Source organism: Meleagris gallopavo, chromosome 8 (assembly GCF_905368555.1).
Source record: "Meleagris gallopavo chromosome 8, MGAL_WU_HG_1.1, whole genome shotgun sequence".
In the NCBI taxonomy this organism is placed as follows: domain Eukaryota; kingdom Metazoa; phylum Chordata; class Aves; order Galliformes; family Phasianidae; genus Meleagris; species Meleagris gallopavo.
In genome coordinates, this window is record NC_139411.1 from 18,143,731 (window position 1) to 18,159,636 (window position 15,906).

General features: G+C 35.0%; 1 protein-coding gene across 3 annotated transcripts in view; it reads right to left on the reverse strand.

The window, feature by feature from the left end:
- ERCC6 (ERCC excision repair 6, chromatin remodeling factor) overlaps nucleotides 1-15,906 on the reverse strand; it is a 47,252-nt gene that overhangs the window by 14,062 nt on the left and 17,284 nt on the right. For all 3 annotated transcript variants that reach the window (XM_085229090.1, XM_085229091.1, XM_085229092.1), the window contains 3 exons: nucleotides 14,512-14,637; nucleotides 9,532-9,690; nucleotides 7,206-7,341 (listed from right to left, as the gene is read on the reverse strand). In XM_085229090.1, the coding sequence (XP_085085216.1) occupies nucleotides 7,206-7,341; nucleotides 9,532-9,690; nucleotides 14,512-14,637 (421 nt within the window). The remainder of the gene's footprint in view (nucleotides 1-7,205; nucleotides 7,342-9,531; nucleotides 9,691-14,511; nucleotides 14,638-15,906) is intronic.

Sequence of the window (15,906 nt, forward strand, 5' to 3'; positions counted from 1 at the left end):
AAAAAGGGGAAGGCGTCAGTAACACAATGAGACTGAAAATTCAGACTTGCTGAAGTACATGCAAAAGGTACACACAAAAAGTTCTGAAAGAGCAGAACAATCTTCTTCACAAAGAAAATCAGTGTAGAAACGTCTTTGATGACGTGACTTATCTATAAAAAATTGAAGCACTTGGGAACTGTGATAGAACAGAACTGGACCTGAAGCCTGATAAGAAGGATCCAGTTTTTTTCCCCCAAAGGCAATACCTGTAACTCAAACATGAAATTTCATCCAAGTAATTAGATTCTTCGAATTCTCCTATATGCACTTTACAAATCTACCTTCGTGTACTGCATCCAAGATATAACAGAACCTTAGAAGAAAATAAAAAAGTGAAAAATGAGAACAACAACAAAATATTTGTTAAATCCTTAATTTTGTCATAACTTTCTCATTAATAGGATTTTCAGGTATTTTTGACTTATTTTTTTATTAACCACCAAATTGCATACTTCTCTAGTAAGCTATACTCTTTTCCCAGTTTTTTACTAGCCTTTTTAGCTGTAAATTAAATTAGCTGTAATCTAGGGCAGGACCTGTCTTTATCACCTTCTTCACTGAATACATTCACAGCAACCACAGTACTCAAGAATCTAATTTTTCCTGCATTTATCTTGCATGTATAAATCTAGTTGAAAAGTGATTTCACTATACAGGAAGGAAAAGAACACAATGTTATTTATTTATTTGCATGGATTTAGGTAAATCCTTCAAGGTGTTAAGCTGCTACAGAAACCAACTGGAGTTAAGTGCTTAAATATCTTTGCGTATCAGGATATAAATTAGTTTGTTGAAGCTCATGTAGGAAAGGGAAAACAAAACCAATTTTATTTTATTTTTTTTTCATCCCCTCAGGAGACTATCCTGACTATTATCTTTTCTCTGCTATATTGTGTTTATACAACAAGTAGGAAAAAAGGACTTGGTCTTTAGTTGCTGCCACAAACGCTGAAAAAAAAAAACATCAATCCAGCCCATGTGAAAGACATATACATGGTAACCATCAATTCTAAACTTTTATTTTAAATTACTCTCAATAGTCAAGTTGCAGAAGTAATCCCTGTCTTCAGGCAGAGGAAGTCCAAGTTAACTCAAATTTTGTGGAAACTGAAGCTCATTCTGTATTAAGAGCTTCATGACCTTCATGCCTTTTTACATAGGAATTCAGTGTTAGGGAACACTAAGCAGCTACTTGGTAGTTTTCCAAAAGCTGCACATATATATCCCTGACGCTGTGCCTACAGTGGGAAAATGAAAGGGAATTTCACTGATTTCATGTATGCCATATTAGCAGATGGGTAAAAACAGAACATGATGAACTTCAGGCAATTCTGTATTAAACAAACAGTGAATGTAATTTAAATATACATGTATTTAAGGTAGAACCACCACAGAATTTAGTTAAAGTGAAGACAAAAGAGGAAAATAATAAGATCCCTAACATATCTATACATTCTAAAACGTTAAGAACACTTTTTGAAGTGCCTTAATAAGGAAAAAATCTTCACGGACTCAGGTGTTTCCATGGTTTTGTAAAATTTCCTACAATAACTTCATTCTCAGAGATATAACCCAGATTAAAAAAACCTCTTCTGCAATTAACTGTTCAAGAATTTCTACTTTCTGATTATTACCTCCTGAGACAACTTGCAGCATTAAAGAATGTTGACATCACGACTGTCAAGAAAATATGCAATCTTTATAACAACATATATTACATACACAGTAGGAATGCTAGGCAGGTGGGAACATCCAAAGCTAAATTCTACCTGGTGCACTGCCCACAGTCTGCAGTGGTGTCCTATAGCCTCAGCAGTGGCCTACCATCGAATATCGCACACATCTCTACCCAAACACTTCAGACAAATCATCTCGGGCGATTTCAAATTAAAAGCTTGTAAAATATGTAACCTCTCGTAGTTTTTGCAATTAATAGGGTATGTCTGCAATTAGCCTGACTTACAGAATGCTACACTGTTGTCATTAAAAGATGTTTTGTGAAAGTGCTGCTGTTATTATGGAGGCTCAAGAGACCAATCCCTCCTAGAGGGCAAGCAGTGGACTAGCAGAAAGCAACAGCCATAAATCACGCTGTCAGGTAGCACGGAGAACAGAAGTGAAACACAGGCACATGAAGGCCATTGACTGTAAACACACCACAGCAGAATCCTAGTCAGGATTTACTGAACCTGTAATTAATTAAAGTTTCCTTCAAGCTAAATTTTTAATAAACAAGGATTTCTGCTGACAACGAAGAAATACACCACAATTTTAACAGCTCATACTACAACACCTATTAACTGTTGTTTTCCTGTACTGGGGACTTTCTAGGAGGTTGCCTTGGAATAATTTAGAACCTTTTAAAACATGGTAATGGATTTAACACTGGACATGCCATTTTGAAGCTGTGGCACTTCAGAATTTATGCTATTTTATCATGTATTCTTTAATTCACAGTTCATGTTTGGCTAGACTCAGACATGTTGGCATTATTTTTATTATTTTTTTGGGGGGAATCCATTTCAATGAAATATTTCAGCTCATAATCTGTTAGTTAAATTGAAAAAAAAAAAATCACAAGATTAAGTTCAGCTCAGAGACAAATCCTGCTAATGCCAAAAGATAAGACAGTTGTGCTCTAGCTTAGAAATTCTGAAGTCTGGTACTTAAAAACGTGCTAATGAATACAAGAACAATCAAATAGATGGAATAAGGCTGGTATTATAGTTTTGTTCAGCATAGCATTTCAGGCTTTTACAAGTCAAGGACAGTATTTCCACCTAAGATGGTGATGCCATCGATTGTGTTGATCATTGACTCATCTTCTCTGGGATGCACGTACTGTACAAAGACTTGAAGATTTTCAGCAAATACCATTGCTTAAGGCTAAAATGTTTCAGTGATGCATTCTATGGACAAACCTTGAAGAAAGCTTTTTCACCCTGCTGATGACCTTTCAGTAGCTATGAGTTGTCTTCTGAAGCTACAAAACCACAATTGTTTTGAATGATGCAGATACAGAAATCAGTTTATCTTTTTAGCTGTTAAAATAGTCTTTTTAAAAAATACTTAAGAGAACATGAACTCTTCCATATTATTATGTATTATAATGTTAATATTTTTAAACAGAAATGTGTGTAGCACCAGACTCAAAGAATTAGACTAGTGATAGAAATGAAATTCTCTAAACTTTGTCATACCTTTAAGGCACACATGAACTCACCAAGATAATACCTAGTCACTTGGACAACTATATCACTTATCAATCAAAAGTGCACTGTTCAGCAGTCTTTTCACTATCTCATAACCAACCATTAAGCCCAGAGATCCATAAATTCAGCCTATAAAACCTCTAATATTTCCCTACCCCCAACCAAACAATCTAAATGGCACCATGAAGAGGCTTCAACAGAACACATTACAATGTTTAATAATGTAAATGTTGCAATAAAATGAGCTAGAGCACTTACTACATATTTAAGAGGAATGTTATTTGTTGTGGCATGATACAAAGTTTATCTGAGTTGAATCCCTAGCCCAGAAACAGAATCTACAGCTAAAATTAAGGTTTTATAATCAGTTATACCAAGAACTTTAATCTTTGTAATCTAGTGTGAGGGTAGAAGACAAATCTACAGTGTGCAAAGTAGGTGGTTCCACAGGTGCAAGCATCATGAAGGGATGATTGCTTTTGAGGGCTACGTTTTCCCCAAAGTTTGACTAGAATAAATGAATATGTAGGTAAGGCTTGACAGACTGGATCACATTACCAAGAAATAACATCAATGATATTTGTGCTAAATATTGAGAAATTAAAAATTCAGCCTTAACCTCAAGAATACAGCCTCCTCTCACATTTGAGATGTTAAATCAAGATAATTGAAGTACATCATTCCTCTCAGATTATCAGGTTTTGAAAAACAAACAAACAAAAAAAAAACATGTTCTCTGTACAGAAGGCTTTCCCATGTCCCTTGTTCTTAACTATAAATAAGTATTTTTGATATGCTATACTGGGTATACTATTTTATTTTCTCTCATTATTAGGGTGTCAGAGCTCTTGGTATTTTCAAGTCAGTTTATGCTACATCAGGTTTGAGTGTAAGCTACTGCAGGAGGTTAATAGCATAAAACAGCACCAAAGGACACAGCCACAATTGCTGTACCACACTGAAACTGAAAACTGACTTTATGGAGAAGGACTACTATTTCAATCTGATTCTTCCCACGATGCCCAATTTACTCACATTAATCATCACAGAAGAACCAAACGATCTTCTGTTATCACAAATGGAGAGGGAATAAAATCAAGTGTTACATTTCGTCCAGATGGCCTCAGACTAGATCTGAAGTCCTGGAAACCTATCCAACTTCTTGTTGCGTCTACCTTCCATCATCTAAAGTACCAGTTACCAGTTTGCTTTCCCTTGAGGATAGCCGAAGGCTGATGACAGCTGTTAGCTCTCTCAGCCACAAAATACTGCATTGCCTTATGGTACACCTGTCATTACTAAACTCTTTTCCTGCGTGATTCTCATTCATTAACTTTAAGATCAATATATCTTCATTTTTCTGAAATCATTTGTTCCTCTTCCACAGGCCTGCACAGAATAAGTTGCAATATTATATTTAATCATAAGCAACCCAATGCCCTATTACTACAAGGTAAAGCACTTCACAAAAATCCATTAAGATATTCATTGTCTGATGTCCAGTTAATTCAGGAGACAACAGCCTTCTTCCATCAGTCCTTTTGTTAGCCCAGAGGCTGTAGTAACCTTTCTTACTCCGAAAACAAAGAGCAACTTTCAGTTCCATGATCCTGTCTGCTTGAAAGCTAATTGTCACCTAACTGTCCAGCACAAATTTCATACACTTGGTAATAAATCACAGTTCACTATCAGAACAATAGGCCAATCTTGGAACTGTCAATTTAATTCCAAGCATGTCTGTGCATTATTGAGACCACACATGCGCACTGTCTTCCAATTTGGCCACAAAAATTAATATTAACTAACACATTTGTGATCTTACACAGTCTATTTCATTTGTTAGCAAGAGCATAAGGGCTGAATGGCCTCTGAGTACTAAGAAGTTGATGCATGCAAAGCAGTCTCCTGTAAGGCCACAGGTAATCAGAAGAGAGAATTATCATGAGATTAGATCAGCACCAACATATTCATGGAAAGAGTACACGCTGAAAAGAAATTGCAGGTGGGAGTAAATCACCTGACCTGCACTGTATGTGATCTAACTTTCAGTGTGCAAGTGAGATTTCTGATGAAAAATTAGCAGTAAACTCTCTTCCAGGTATAAAGACAACTAGGATGGGAAAGTATTTGCAGTGAAGAGGGCATCAACTCCTCTCTAAGGTGGCAAGTGACAGAACATGAGGAATGAGTCCCGAGTTGCATCAGGAGAGGTTTAGATTGAATATTAGGAAGAACTTCTACATGGAGAGTGTAGTTAAGCATTGCTACAGGCTGCCTAGGGAAATGGTGGAATCCCCATCCTCAGAAGTATTTAAGAAATGTGGTACTAAGGGAATGATTTAGTGATGGGACTCAAAAGGTCAGGGTGATGGTTGAACTCAAAGATCCTGAAGTCTTTTCCAACCTAGATGATTCTAGATTCTATTCTTTAAAATTTGAGTCAGAAGCTTGGTCTTTTTAAGGAATTAACAATATATATTGTTATATATATATTATATATATATATATAATATATAAATATATTTTTAAGGAATTAACAAGGAATAAATGTGCGTGAGATAACAATGACACTTTTTAAGGCATTCTGTTGCAGTTATCAAAAGATGAAGGACAAAATTAAGAGTACTGAACCTACCTAAAGTGATCATAGTGCATCAAGATTCTGTAAGTTCTTGACAAAGCATTTGTGAGACAACAAGGGGAAGTAAAATCCTGAAATCTTGACTATGCTTGCAGATGGAAAAAAGTTGATCCAGTTTGTCAAGTTCATTAGTTAACAAATACCCCAAAATAAACACACACGATTTAATTTAAGAAGACATGCAAACATGTTACTGAGAGCAACAGATTTTTAGGGATTGAAGACATAACAAGTTAATTGAACAACAGGAAGCTATTAGCACATTAGAGTGTACTGTTTCTTTTTTGCCATGTACTGTAAAATAGCATCGATTACCTCACAATACGTTTAATCAAGTGCAATTAAGCACCATATCATCATTTTAATGTTATTACAAGAAATTCAATAAATATTTAAAGAGAAATTTGAAAATACTTTGCTGAATCCTGCAAATCCTTTTAGTACCTAAAATCAGTCAGGAGAAAACAAAAATTAAACTTTTCCCTTTTTTGTTCAAGCGAGGTATCAGGGATTGACAAGTCTGGTTTGTCTGAGATTTCATCTGAAGAAATGGAATAAGAACATGCATATTAAAACATTGGCCAATAAAATCAAAAGACAGAAAAGACACTGCTTGAAGAAAACCAATAAAGTACCATCATCATTAAGAGAAACCAGGTGATACGAACTGACAGATTGGTCAAATGAAGAGAAATTAATATGTCTTTTCCATTCTTACAGAGAAGCACTCCCAGTGATTAAACCTCAGATATGCCCACCTTCAGCAGAAAGGCTTCAAATCTTCTCAGACCAAATCACAAGTTAGTTACAATTACATGAGCATCACTGTAAAAGTAGGTTAGATATTACACTGTGTTGGCTACTCTAAATGGTTAGACTTAAAGAAAAATGACATGCTAACATTAAAACCATGATGCACTTTGATTCCATAATAAGCTGTGTTATGTCTAACATTGCAGGGCCTCCATAGCAAGCTCAGAGTACATGCAGTCTGGTTTGAAAGCAGTTTAGCCAGGTCACTATTGACTTCAGCAAAAGCAAAGCATTCTGAAGGGGAAGCCTGTTATAATGTTTACTTTGTTTAGGCAGTTCTATTCCATGATATAATATAAATGTACTTCCAGTTATCCTCTTTTTGTCTGGTTACCTAACAAATTTATACAAGACAGTAAACTTAGTAATCTTTAAAAAGAATCAAAGAGTACAAGTGCACTGAAACATTCAGGGACATGGGACACAGACACTTCTTTTTTCGCTAATGCAGAAAAGAGACAGGTTTCTAGAATTACAAAATGAATATCAATAATTACCTTTTTGTTGGTGTAAGAACCAGTTTCATGGAGAATGGCAACCCTAAATGGAGGCCACCATGTGTGGAATTCTTTTACCCACTGATGCATCACAGTAGCTGGACAAACAATCACTGTTGGACCCAATCCCTGGTACCTAACCAACAAACAAAACCAAACCAAAATCTTTAGCATGAAATAAATACTCTATATTGTATGTCTTATTAAAATAACCCGGTACACTGAAAAGCTACAAAAATAATGTACTTAGAAAAAAGGCAACAAACTCATGAACCCACAAGCTCTTCATCAAGTTTCAATCCAAATACAGGCGAAAGATGGTTACTCAAAGCATACAGATATTTATGAACAGACCATTGGTGTGAGAGTTCATTTGCTTCTTTTACCTCAACTTACATAACAAAAGATCTTTCCCCTCTGTAAATCCCAGAATCAGATCAGTTTACAAAATATAATTTCTACTAACTTATTTTGAAGAATATTTCTTCAGAAAATGTCGCAAAAAATAAAGCTGTATATTTTGAATGTTCAAGAATAGCCTATTGTTTTCATTCTCAAGCACTTCCAAACACAACAACCTTCACAATTCTGCACAGTAAGGAACATACAGTTATATCCATTTTACAGAATGAGAGCTGAGGCTGATAAATACTATGGGAAAAGCTGCTGTATGAATCCGGCATTGCAGTACATGGGCTCCCTCTGTAACTCAAGGCAATGAGATAAGAGGTGAGATGGAAATCACTCAGACAGGCTGACAACAGAACTATGCCCATTCTTAACAATGCCTGCTTCTCAATCAGACCGACCCTGAGGTCTTCTGCTTACTAAACAACATGGCTTTCAAGTAGGGGCTAGCCAGCCAGAGTTAGTGCATTCCTCATTCTGAGTAGTGCTGCAGAAAATACTTGACTCTCTGCCTTACAACACACAGACAACTAAGAAATTTCACCAAAAAAAAAAAAAAGCTCATTTTTCCCCCGTGGAGTTACTATTGTGGAGGATTTGTTAATTAAATGCACCAGAAACCAAAGCAAAAAAAAAAAAAAACAACCCAAAACAAACAAAAAAACTCAAACCAAAACAAAAAACCAGAATACATGATGGTACATACAGAAAGAATGTTGCAACTTCAGTGTTTATATTTTGGCATCTTCAAAGTTTCATTGTAGTCTCATTGAAGTATCTTAGCTCTTAAGCTGTAACTGTGTAGCAACATTAAGAGAACTGTCCTGAAACATTTCTATGAACTCACTGGTCCTCCAACAAGGTCAAATACATACCAGCAAATATACCAGCACAAAGTAATCTGTAGAGAAGCAACCTTAGAAGAAGCAGTCATACCCAAGTAAATCAATTGGCTTGAATGATGCAGTACAGCAGAGCAGTTTTTTATATAAAGGCTATATCAGGAATCAACTAAAGAATATAAGTCTTCCATGTTTTCCTTTTAATGCATTATTTTACAAGTCATGTACATGCTGTACTTAATTTAAATGGATCACTATAAAGTTTGTTTTTGTTTGTTCAGTATACTGCTGCAATATTTGCTTAATTGCATATCATAATTTACATCAGATAAATAGGTCACCAGAACTAGAAAACTCAAGTATCATTCATGCATGCATTTGTAAATCTAAGAACACCAACAAGTACCTTTCCAGCAATTTAACGACCGAATTTCAAAGTATTGCTCAGTAATAAAGAAGGAGCATGAAAGCTCTTGCAAGAACAGCCAGTTACTCTACTACAGTTTTAAACAGTAACAAAGATGGAAATTCCTCTGTGTAAGTTACAGTTTTTATTAGTACTACTTTTTTTTTGGCATAGGTAATTCCCTGCTGATCAGGAACTTTAACTTCCATCACAAATCAACTTGTGACTTCCTGTAAAGCATTTACCTGGTGTCTTGCCAGAACAAATATTTTAATGTAAAATTTAATAAATGGAACTAAAGGTATTACATCTAATTTAAAATTCCATATTGTGTAAACTATTGATATTAATGTAATTGAGTTTGTAAACAATCCATTTGTGAAAGCTAACCTTAGACACTGTATTGACCCAAAATATCTAGTGTGGCTCATCTGCAAAATGAAGCATCAATGCCTGGAATTCATTAAAAGTGTTACATGTTTAATTTTTCCTGCCCTACAGCTCCATTGTCTCGTAAAATTTTTCCTTTGATGTCCCCCACTAAAAGAATTAAAGGAATATTGTAATTGAAATGTCATTAATAATTCACGGGACCCTCCTCCACCAGCAATACATCTGATGAAATATTAATTGAGCTCTACAGACTGACAGTCTGCAGAGGAGCACTTGCCTGTAATTTGAACCACGAGTCCTGATCTTGCTGTAGCTCAGACCTGCCAAGAAGGCAATTATCTGGATGGTCTTGCCCAATCCCATCTCATCTCCCAGAATCCCTCCTGCCTGCTGGCAGTGCAATTCCCAGAGCCACCTAACACCTGTCTGCTGGTACCTAAAAACAAGGAAAAAGAAGATGGCAAATGTTTGATAATAAAGATCGTAACAGAAAGTACTCATGAATTAATCATTTGGCAGGGTTCTTACACCAGTTACAGTAACATGCTGGATGTGTGTTTTACATGAGTGCTCTATTTACTAGGTCATACATTTTTGATACACTCAAACATTACATGCGACTTTCATTTTTTATGCAATACTAAAACATTTCTAATTAAACTGATAGTCATGGTAATTAGAGGGTATTTTATTTCATGTATATTTTAAGTGTTAAAAATAACTTGGAAAGCTACTCCAACAAAGTGTCAGAAGACATGCAGGGGTCTAATCGATTACATTATTGGAAGGTATACTTTAAGGAGAAGGAAAAGTTTGACTTTTAAGTGGTGCAGACTTTACATTCACTCTGAAAACTGATCACATCTGTCACAATATGCTTTCTTTTCACATAAATTCATTTAGTAAAATTTAATCTCTTTCAATGAAGAAGAAAGACAACAAGGGAAACTGTGTTGGAAGGCAAAACAATAGAAACGATTCCAGTGAATGAGATGCAGCACAGTGTTGTTATGTGAAAACATCACTATAGTTTCTATTCCCAGTCACTCACTGGAAATTGCATGAGCAACAACTAAAATATATCCCAATTAAAAAAAGTTGATTAGAAAACAACATCTACAACAGCAAGCTAAAAAGGTGGGTATGAGCTGCTGAATTTAGAATCATTTTAAAACATTTTTTTTTTTTTTTTTTTTTACAATGATATAAAATAATGACAGCATCAGGAATAAAACATTTTGGAAAAGAGAGTTTAAACTGAAAACAAGAAAAAAAGCAAAACACCGGCATATTTCAATAATTCAGAAAAAAAACATTTTTCAGCATTTCTGTGTCTTGTAACATAGAAGATCAAGGCTACTGGTACTATTCTCTTGGTGGCACACATTGCTGGCATGCCAAGCACAGCAAAGAACAAAACAGGCTTTTTTTTTTTTTTTTTTTTGTAAAATTGGGATTGTTCACTCAGGGATATTCTCAAATGCACATTTCAAGACTGTGTTTTTCTCTTACAGAGAAGAATGTTTAGGACTACTGACAATTAACAACACTTGTGTCTGCTAAGTCCTATCAAAAATCAATTTTTGTTGTGATCTGTATGGATTTAGATTAATACTGAAAGGAAACAGTCAAATGGTCTGAGTAGTTATAGAAAAGGGATCAAAGAACACATCTAATGGTTCAGACATCATACTATCTGCTGGTATCTCAAATGCATTATACCAAGAAGTCTGTAAAAAGCCCTTTTATTAGCAATGAATTGACCTCAAAAACACAGGAATCTAAATTAAACAACTACAAAATAGTTTCCAGGAGTAGCTCTAAACAAATGAAGACATTATTACAATGTTTTATGAAGGTCAGAATACCTCCTTTTGGAAATATTGAAGAGTTGGAGAAAAGAAAAGTCAGAAGCTACTTCAGACTAATTTCCAGAATGCATCTTAAGAAGACAATTCCTTGATACCATTTTTTGTAACATTTCTTTGGATTACAAACAGTGCTAAAAATCTGCACTTATAAGCATATTTCTCCCTCTCTCTCTATCTACATAACAAGAACACATTTAATAAACAAAGTTTTGGAGAAATTCTGCTTCATGGATATATGAAAATGGAGAAGATGCAGGTGCTTTCATCAAACACATTCAGGTAAACAAAATATTATGTATTAATAGTAACTACTGATTGTAACAGGTATAAGTAGGCACATTAACAGATTTAATTTATGAGGAAAACCTTTGAGCTACAATGAAAAAAATACAAAAAGATTTTTTTCCCCTCAAATAATGGAAAGAAAACAGCAATAATCATGCATCTTCATGCAGTGAGATGAAATTCCCAGTAATTTTGGATCACAAAGTGCTACTCCCTTCCTAAGTTAATCTGGAGCATTAAGGTAAACTTTTAGAGATGCCTGAACAACAATAAAGCCTTTTTTTTTTTTTTTTAAATAATCCTTTTATACTTCAAAGTTCTGCATGTTACTTATTATTAAGGAAAATGTAGTACTATTCATCTTTGGTGTTTTTCTATTCTCTATGCAGGAAAAATGTTCTACACAAGATTTCAAGTGTCTATTTAAAAATGGAATTTGAACTGCATAGATTTTCTGGATACAGCACTAAGGCACAATCATGAAGCTAGATAAATGACTTCAAGTCCCACATGCTTCTCTACACAAGAATGCTGTATGCCAGTCCAGAATTGAGTACCTTAGAATGTGTCAAAGAAAATCAGGAACATGTTTTTAAGTAATGACATCTAAATTTGTTTCTAAAGCCCTGTATAGACAGGATCCATCTGTATGGCTCTAGAATTCTATATTGTCAGCCTTTAGAAAAGGCAAAGTGTAATAGCATTTCAACTCACTTCACACATACTTCTAGAGCCAAATATGATCTTACAGACATGTATGTCTTAGCCTTTTTAAAGACCCACACATCTCCCTCTACACAAAAGAAGAATGGAAATGATTACACACAAAGCATGCTTGCAACTTATTTCTGCTACAAGCATTTCCCAAAATACATATTTTTATGGACAGCACATTACTTTAAATGACTTTGAAAGTATATATAGAAAAACATTAACATCAGCTTGTATGGAAAATTAAGGTGCTTTGCTACACACCAACGCTTTGTAGAAACAACCAAACTTACAATATTGCAATTGCAACCATTGAAAAGCTTAATTTTTTTTTTTTCTTACAAGTTTCTCCCAAATAATTTCTTCATGATTACATGGAGAGAAAAATCAATTCTCTTCATTCTTATACTTTCAATGAGCCAATTTCTGTGTTCTGTTTTTAATTTAAAAATACTGTACAAGTAAAACAAAATGTTGCCCAGTCTTTGAAATAGTTACATCTGCATTGGAATTCACATTAAGTAAATACACTACAATGCATCCCTCAAAAATTTGTAACAGTATCCAGCAGAGTATAGCTGCTATCTTACTGAGATGCAATAGCACTGCAGTTGTTAGGAAACCATGCACTCCAAGTATGTAAGGAAGAAACCTGGTTTCCTCCTTACACAGAATTTTCTCAGGTTAAGTGCAGATGCTTTTAAGTCAATCTTGCTTACCACAGTTTTATAGTCCAGGGCAGCACCAGTAGTACTAACTAAGCAAATGTTGCTGAGTATTCCTAAAAGCAGACAGAAGTATATAGAGAAGAAACCAGACTTTCCACTTGAACAGATTTACAAGAAATAAAAGCAAGGAAATAAAAAATGAAAAGCAACCAACCCACCAGGAAAAAACAAAAAAACAAAAAGCCAAAAGCAGACAACCAGCTTAAGGGTCTAATATTTCTACTGTGAGCTAACTTCTCTGTGGAATTCAATTCACATATGCAGAAAGATCACTTACAAAATAGTGCGATACACCTCCTTGGATCAATATACTTCCATGTTTTCTACTGAACTTGTTCAGAACTCAAAGTTTAATGACTATTGACTATGGGCCTTCCTACACTGGAGGTTTCAGCATTTAAGTTACAAGTCAGACAAATCATTCAACTCAATTGATCTTTCTAACCACTTAAGAAGTCTTGCCAACTGACTCATGCTTGCAGGGATACCCTTCATTAGTGAGGCTGATATCTCTAAGATTAATTTCTAATTGTCTGCCTTATTTCGATTCCCTTTGGGTTGCTCAGACCACACATCCGTTCTCAGGATGATTACTCCTGCAGTACCGTCGCATAAACAACCGGAGACCACATATTGGCTGCGTATGGTCCTGGCAACTAAGTCATTAATTCATTTCCATTTCAGAGCTAGTGCTTTCCTTCTGAAGAATTGCAGGACAACAATAATCATTTCTTTGAGGTTAAGACTAAGTGGCCCTGTTGCAAGGGTTACTATGTAAGCCTGTAAGAAACAATAGCTTTCTGCTAGATTAATTACAAGATTTTAGAGTTAGCTTTTGAAAGAGGAGATGGTTTTCCTTGAGTGAAATGTTGCCAACAAAAAAGAATTCAAGCATGGAAGTTAGAGAAAACTTACAGATGAAATAGCAGCTAACTTGTTTAAATTGCCTTTTATAAATAGTTTTTTGAGATTAAGATGAGTTACTTGGAAGTGTTACTGGACACAACAAAACTCAAAACTCTCAAAAAACTGGAATGGAAAGCAGTCTTGCCCAAATCTGCAATCTATCATTAATACTAAAGGAATTAAGAATGCATTCTCCATATCTGAACGTTTTTCCAAGTAACATCTTGAAGATCTTATAATATGACTTTATAAAACTACTGAAAGAAAAAGTTGGCTGTATTTTTTGCTGGAAGAAAACTTCAGTCACTCTCAACTCAATCACAGAAACACTTAAGATTCCTTGTTTTCATTTATTACCAACTGCCAACATCATATCTTCAAAGTCAAGTCAAGTCATTTTTACATCACTACACCTGAACTAAAAGAAAGCACATAACAGTAAAAGGAAACACTTACAAAAGGAGACCAGGAGAGCTTCCCAACCCTTAGTTTAGCTAATATGCATTTACAATACTTATTAATTGCATTTTCATAAAGCAGCATTTTGTGTTTACAATAGCCAACTTTGTTTGAGGTTTGGTCAAGTAGGACTTATAAAGTTTTTTTTTGTTGTTTTGTTTTGTTTTTTTTAACAGAAATAACTGTACCCAAAGTTGTAGGACAAGGCATCTAGAAATCACCACAACTTGTCACTACTAACATCATTATTAACAGCACACAACAGCCTAATGTTAAAATGAAGTATAGAATACATACTTAAAAAGCTTTTTGAAGAGAAATCCTGGAACTTTGAAACCCTCTTCAAATTCAGTGTCGCTTTCATCAGAAAGTTCTTCAGCCACAGGACGTTCTTTGTCCTTCAAACGTTCTCTTTGCCACTTCCTATAAGTGACACAAGGAGTCAGCATTCAGTTATTGCATGGAAAAGATTCTATATGAATACTACATTGAATTATTCATCAAGTAGTAAAGAATAAATACATTTTCTCAGATGTGATGAATTTAAGTAGTAATCCACTGGAAGAGAAAATTATTCATCTAAGTGCTCAAAATATTTGACATAATGTGCATGCACTTCTGAACAGTCATAAGCTTTTGTAATTGTGCAGCTAAGCATGATTATCTATAGACAGCAATGCTAATTAACAGTTAACACTATTAAAAGAAACTGGCAATGTTAAGTTCCCAAACATTCATTTAAAAAGGACAAAACAAAAACAAAACAACAAAGAAATAAAGAGTAAGCATTATAAAGATATTTTTCCTAATTTAAACAAATATCTAAATATCTTTCACCTAGAGAAATGTTCAGTAGCATACAAACATTACAGAAGACTCGGTTGGAAACATCACTGTCTTTGAACTGATGTGCTCTACAGACCCTAAGCTGTTAGGAGAGTTAACGTTTGACATATTGAAATTATGGTGACTCATGGCATACAGCCCAAGTGCTGTATTTGGACTCTGCATAGACTACATCCAGAATTATGTTCTTGTCCTGTGTCCCCTCTCAAAAAGGCACCAGAGGATCTTCAACATCCAAAACAATTATGGACTTGTGTTTGCTTTAGTGACCCAAACAAAACCACTTACTTGTAACAGGAAACTGTACAGTTACTGCCTTGAAGAAAACGACTGCAGAACCTGAACAAATAAGTATTGAACTACCAAAAGCACTTTACAGACAACTTGGGTTTTGCTGTTATTCACTGCTGAAACCGCATTCACTGCAGCCACACCAATCACAGTGTACAGCCTGATAAAATCCCTACAGAAAGTGGTAAAGTTGCAGAACAGATTAAGAACACCCTCATGCCATTGCTCATCATGCAGCACAAAAGCAGACATATTTCATCTAATAAGAGGATTGCTGCATCTGTAAGGATGAAATGACTGCATGCCTCCTTGCAGATACCTTAGATATATCTATCAGTGAATTTTATTCCTACCAAAATACTCTTCCCAGTGGTCGGTCCTGTCCTCCCCAAGCCAGACAAAACACTTTCAAATGAAGCATGTACTGCAATTGAAGCCATTGTAGACATCATTATTTGAACACTTTTTCCATACTCATTATTAAAGGTGCTGGCCTGAATGGGGCTGAAGAATGAGCCCTGGCAGTCTAAAAGCATCTGAGACATAAAATATAGG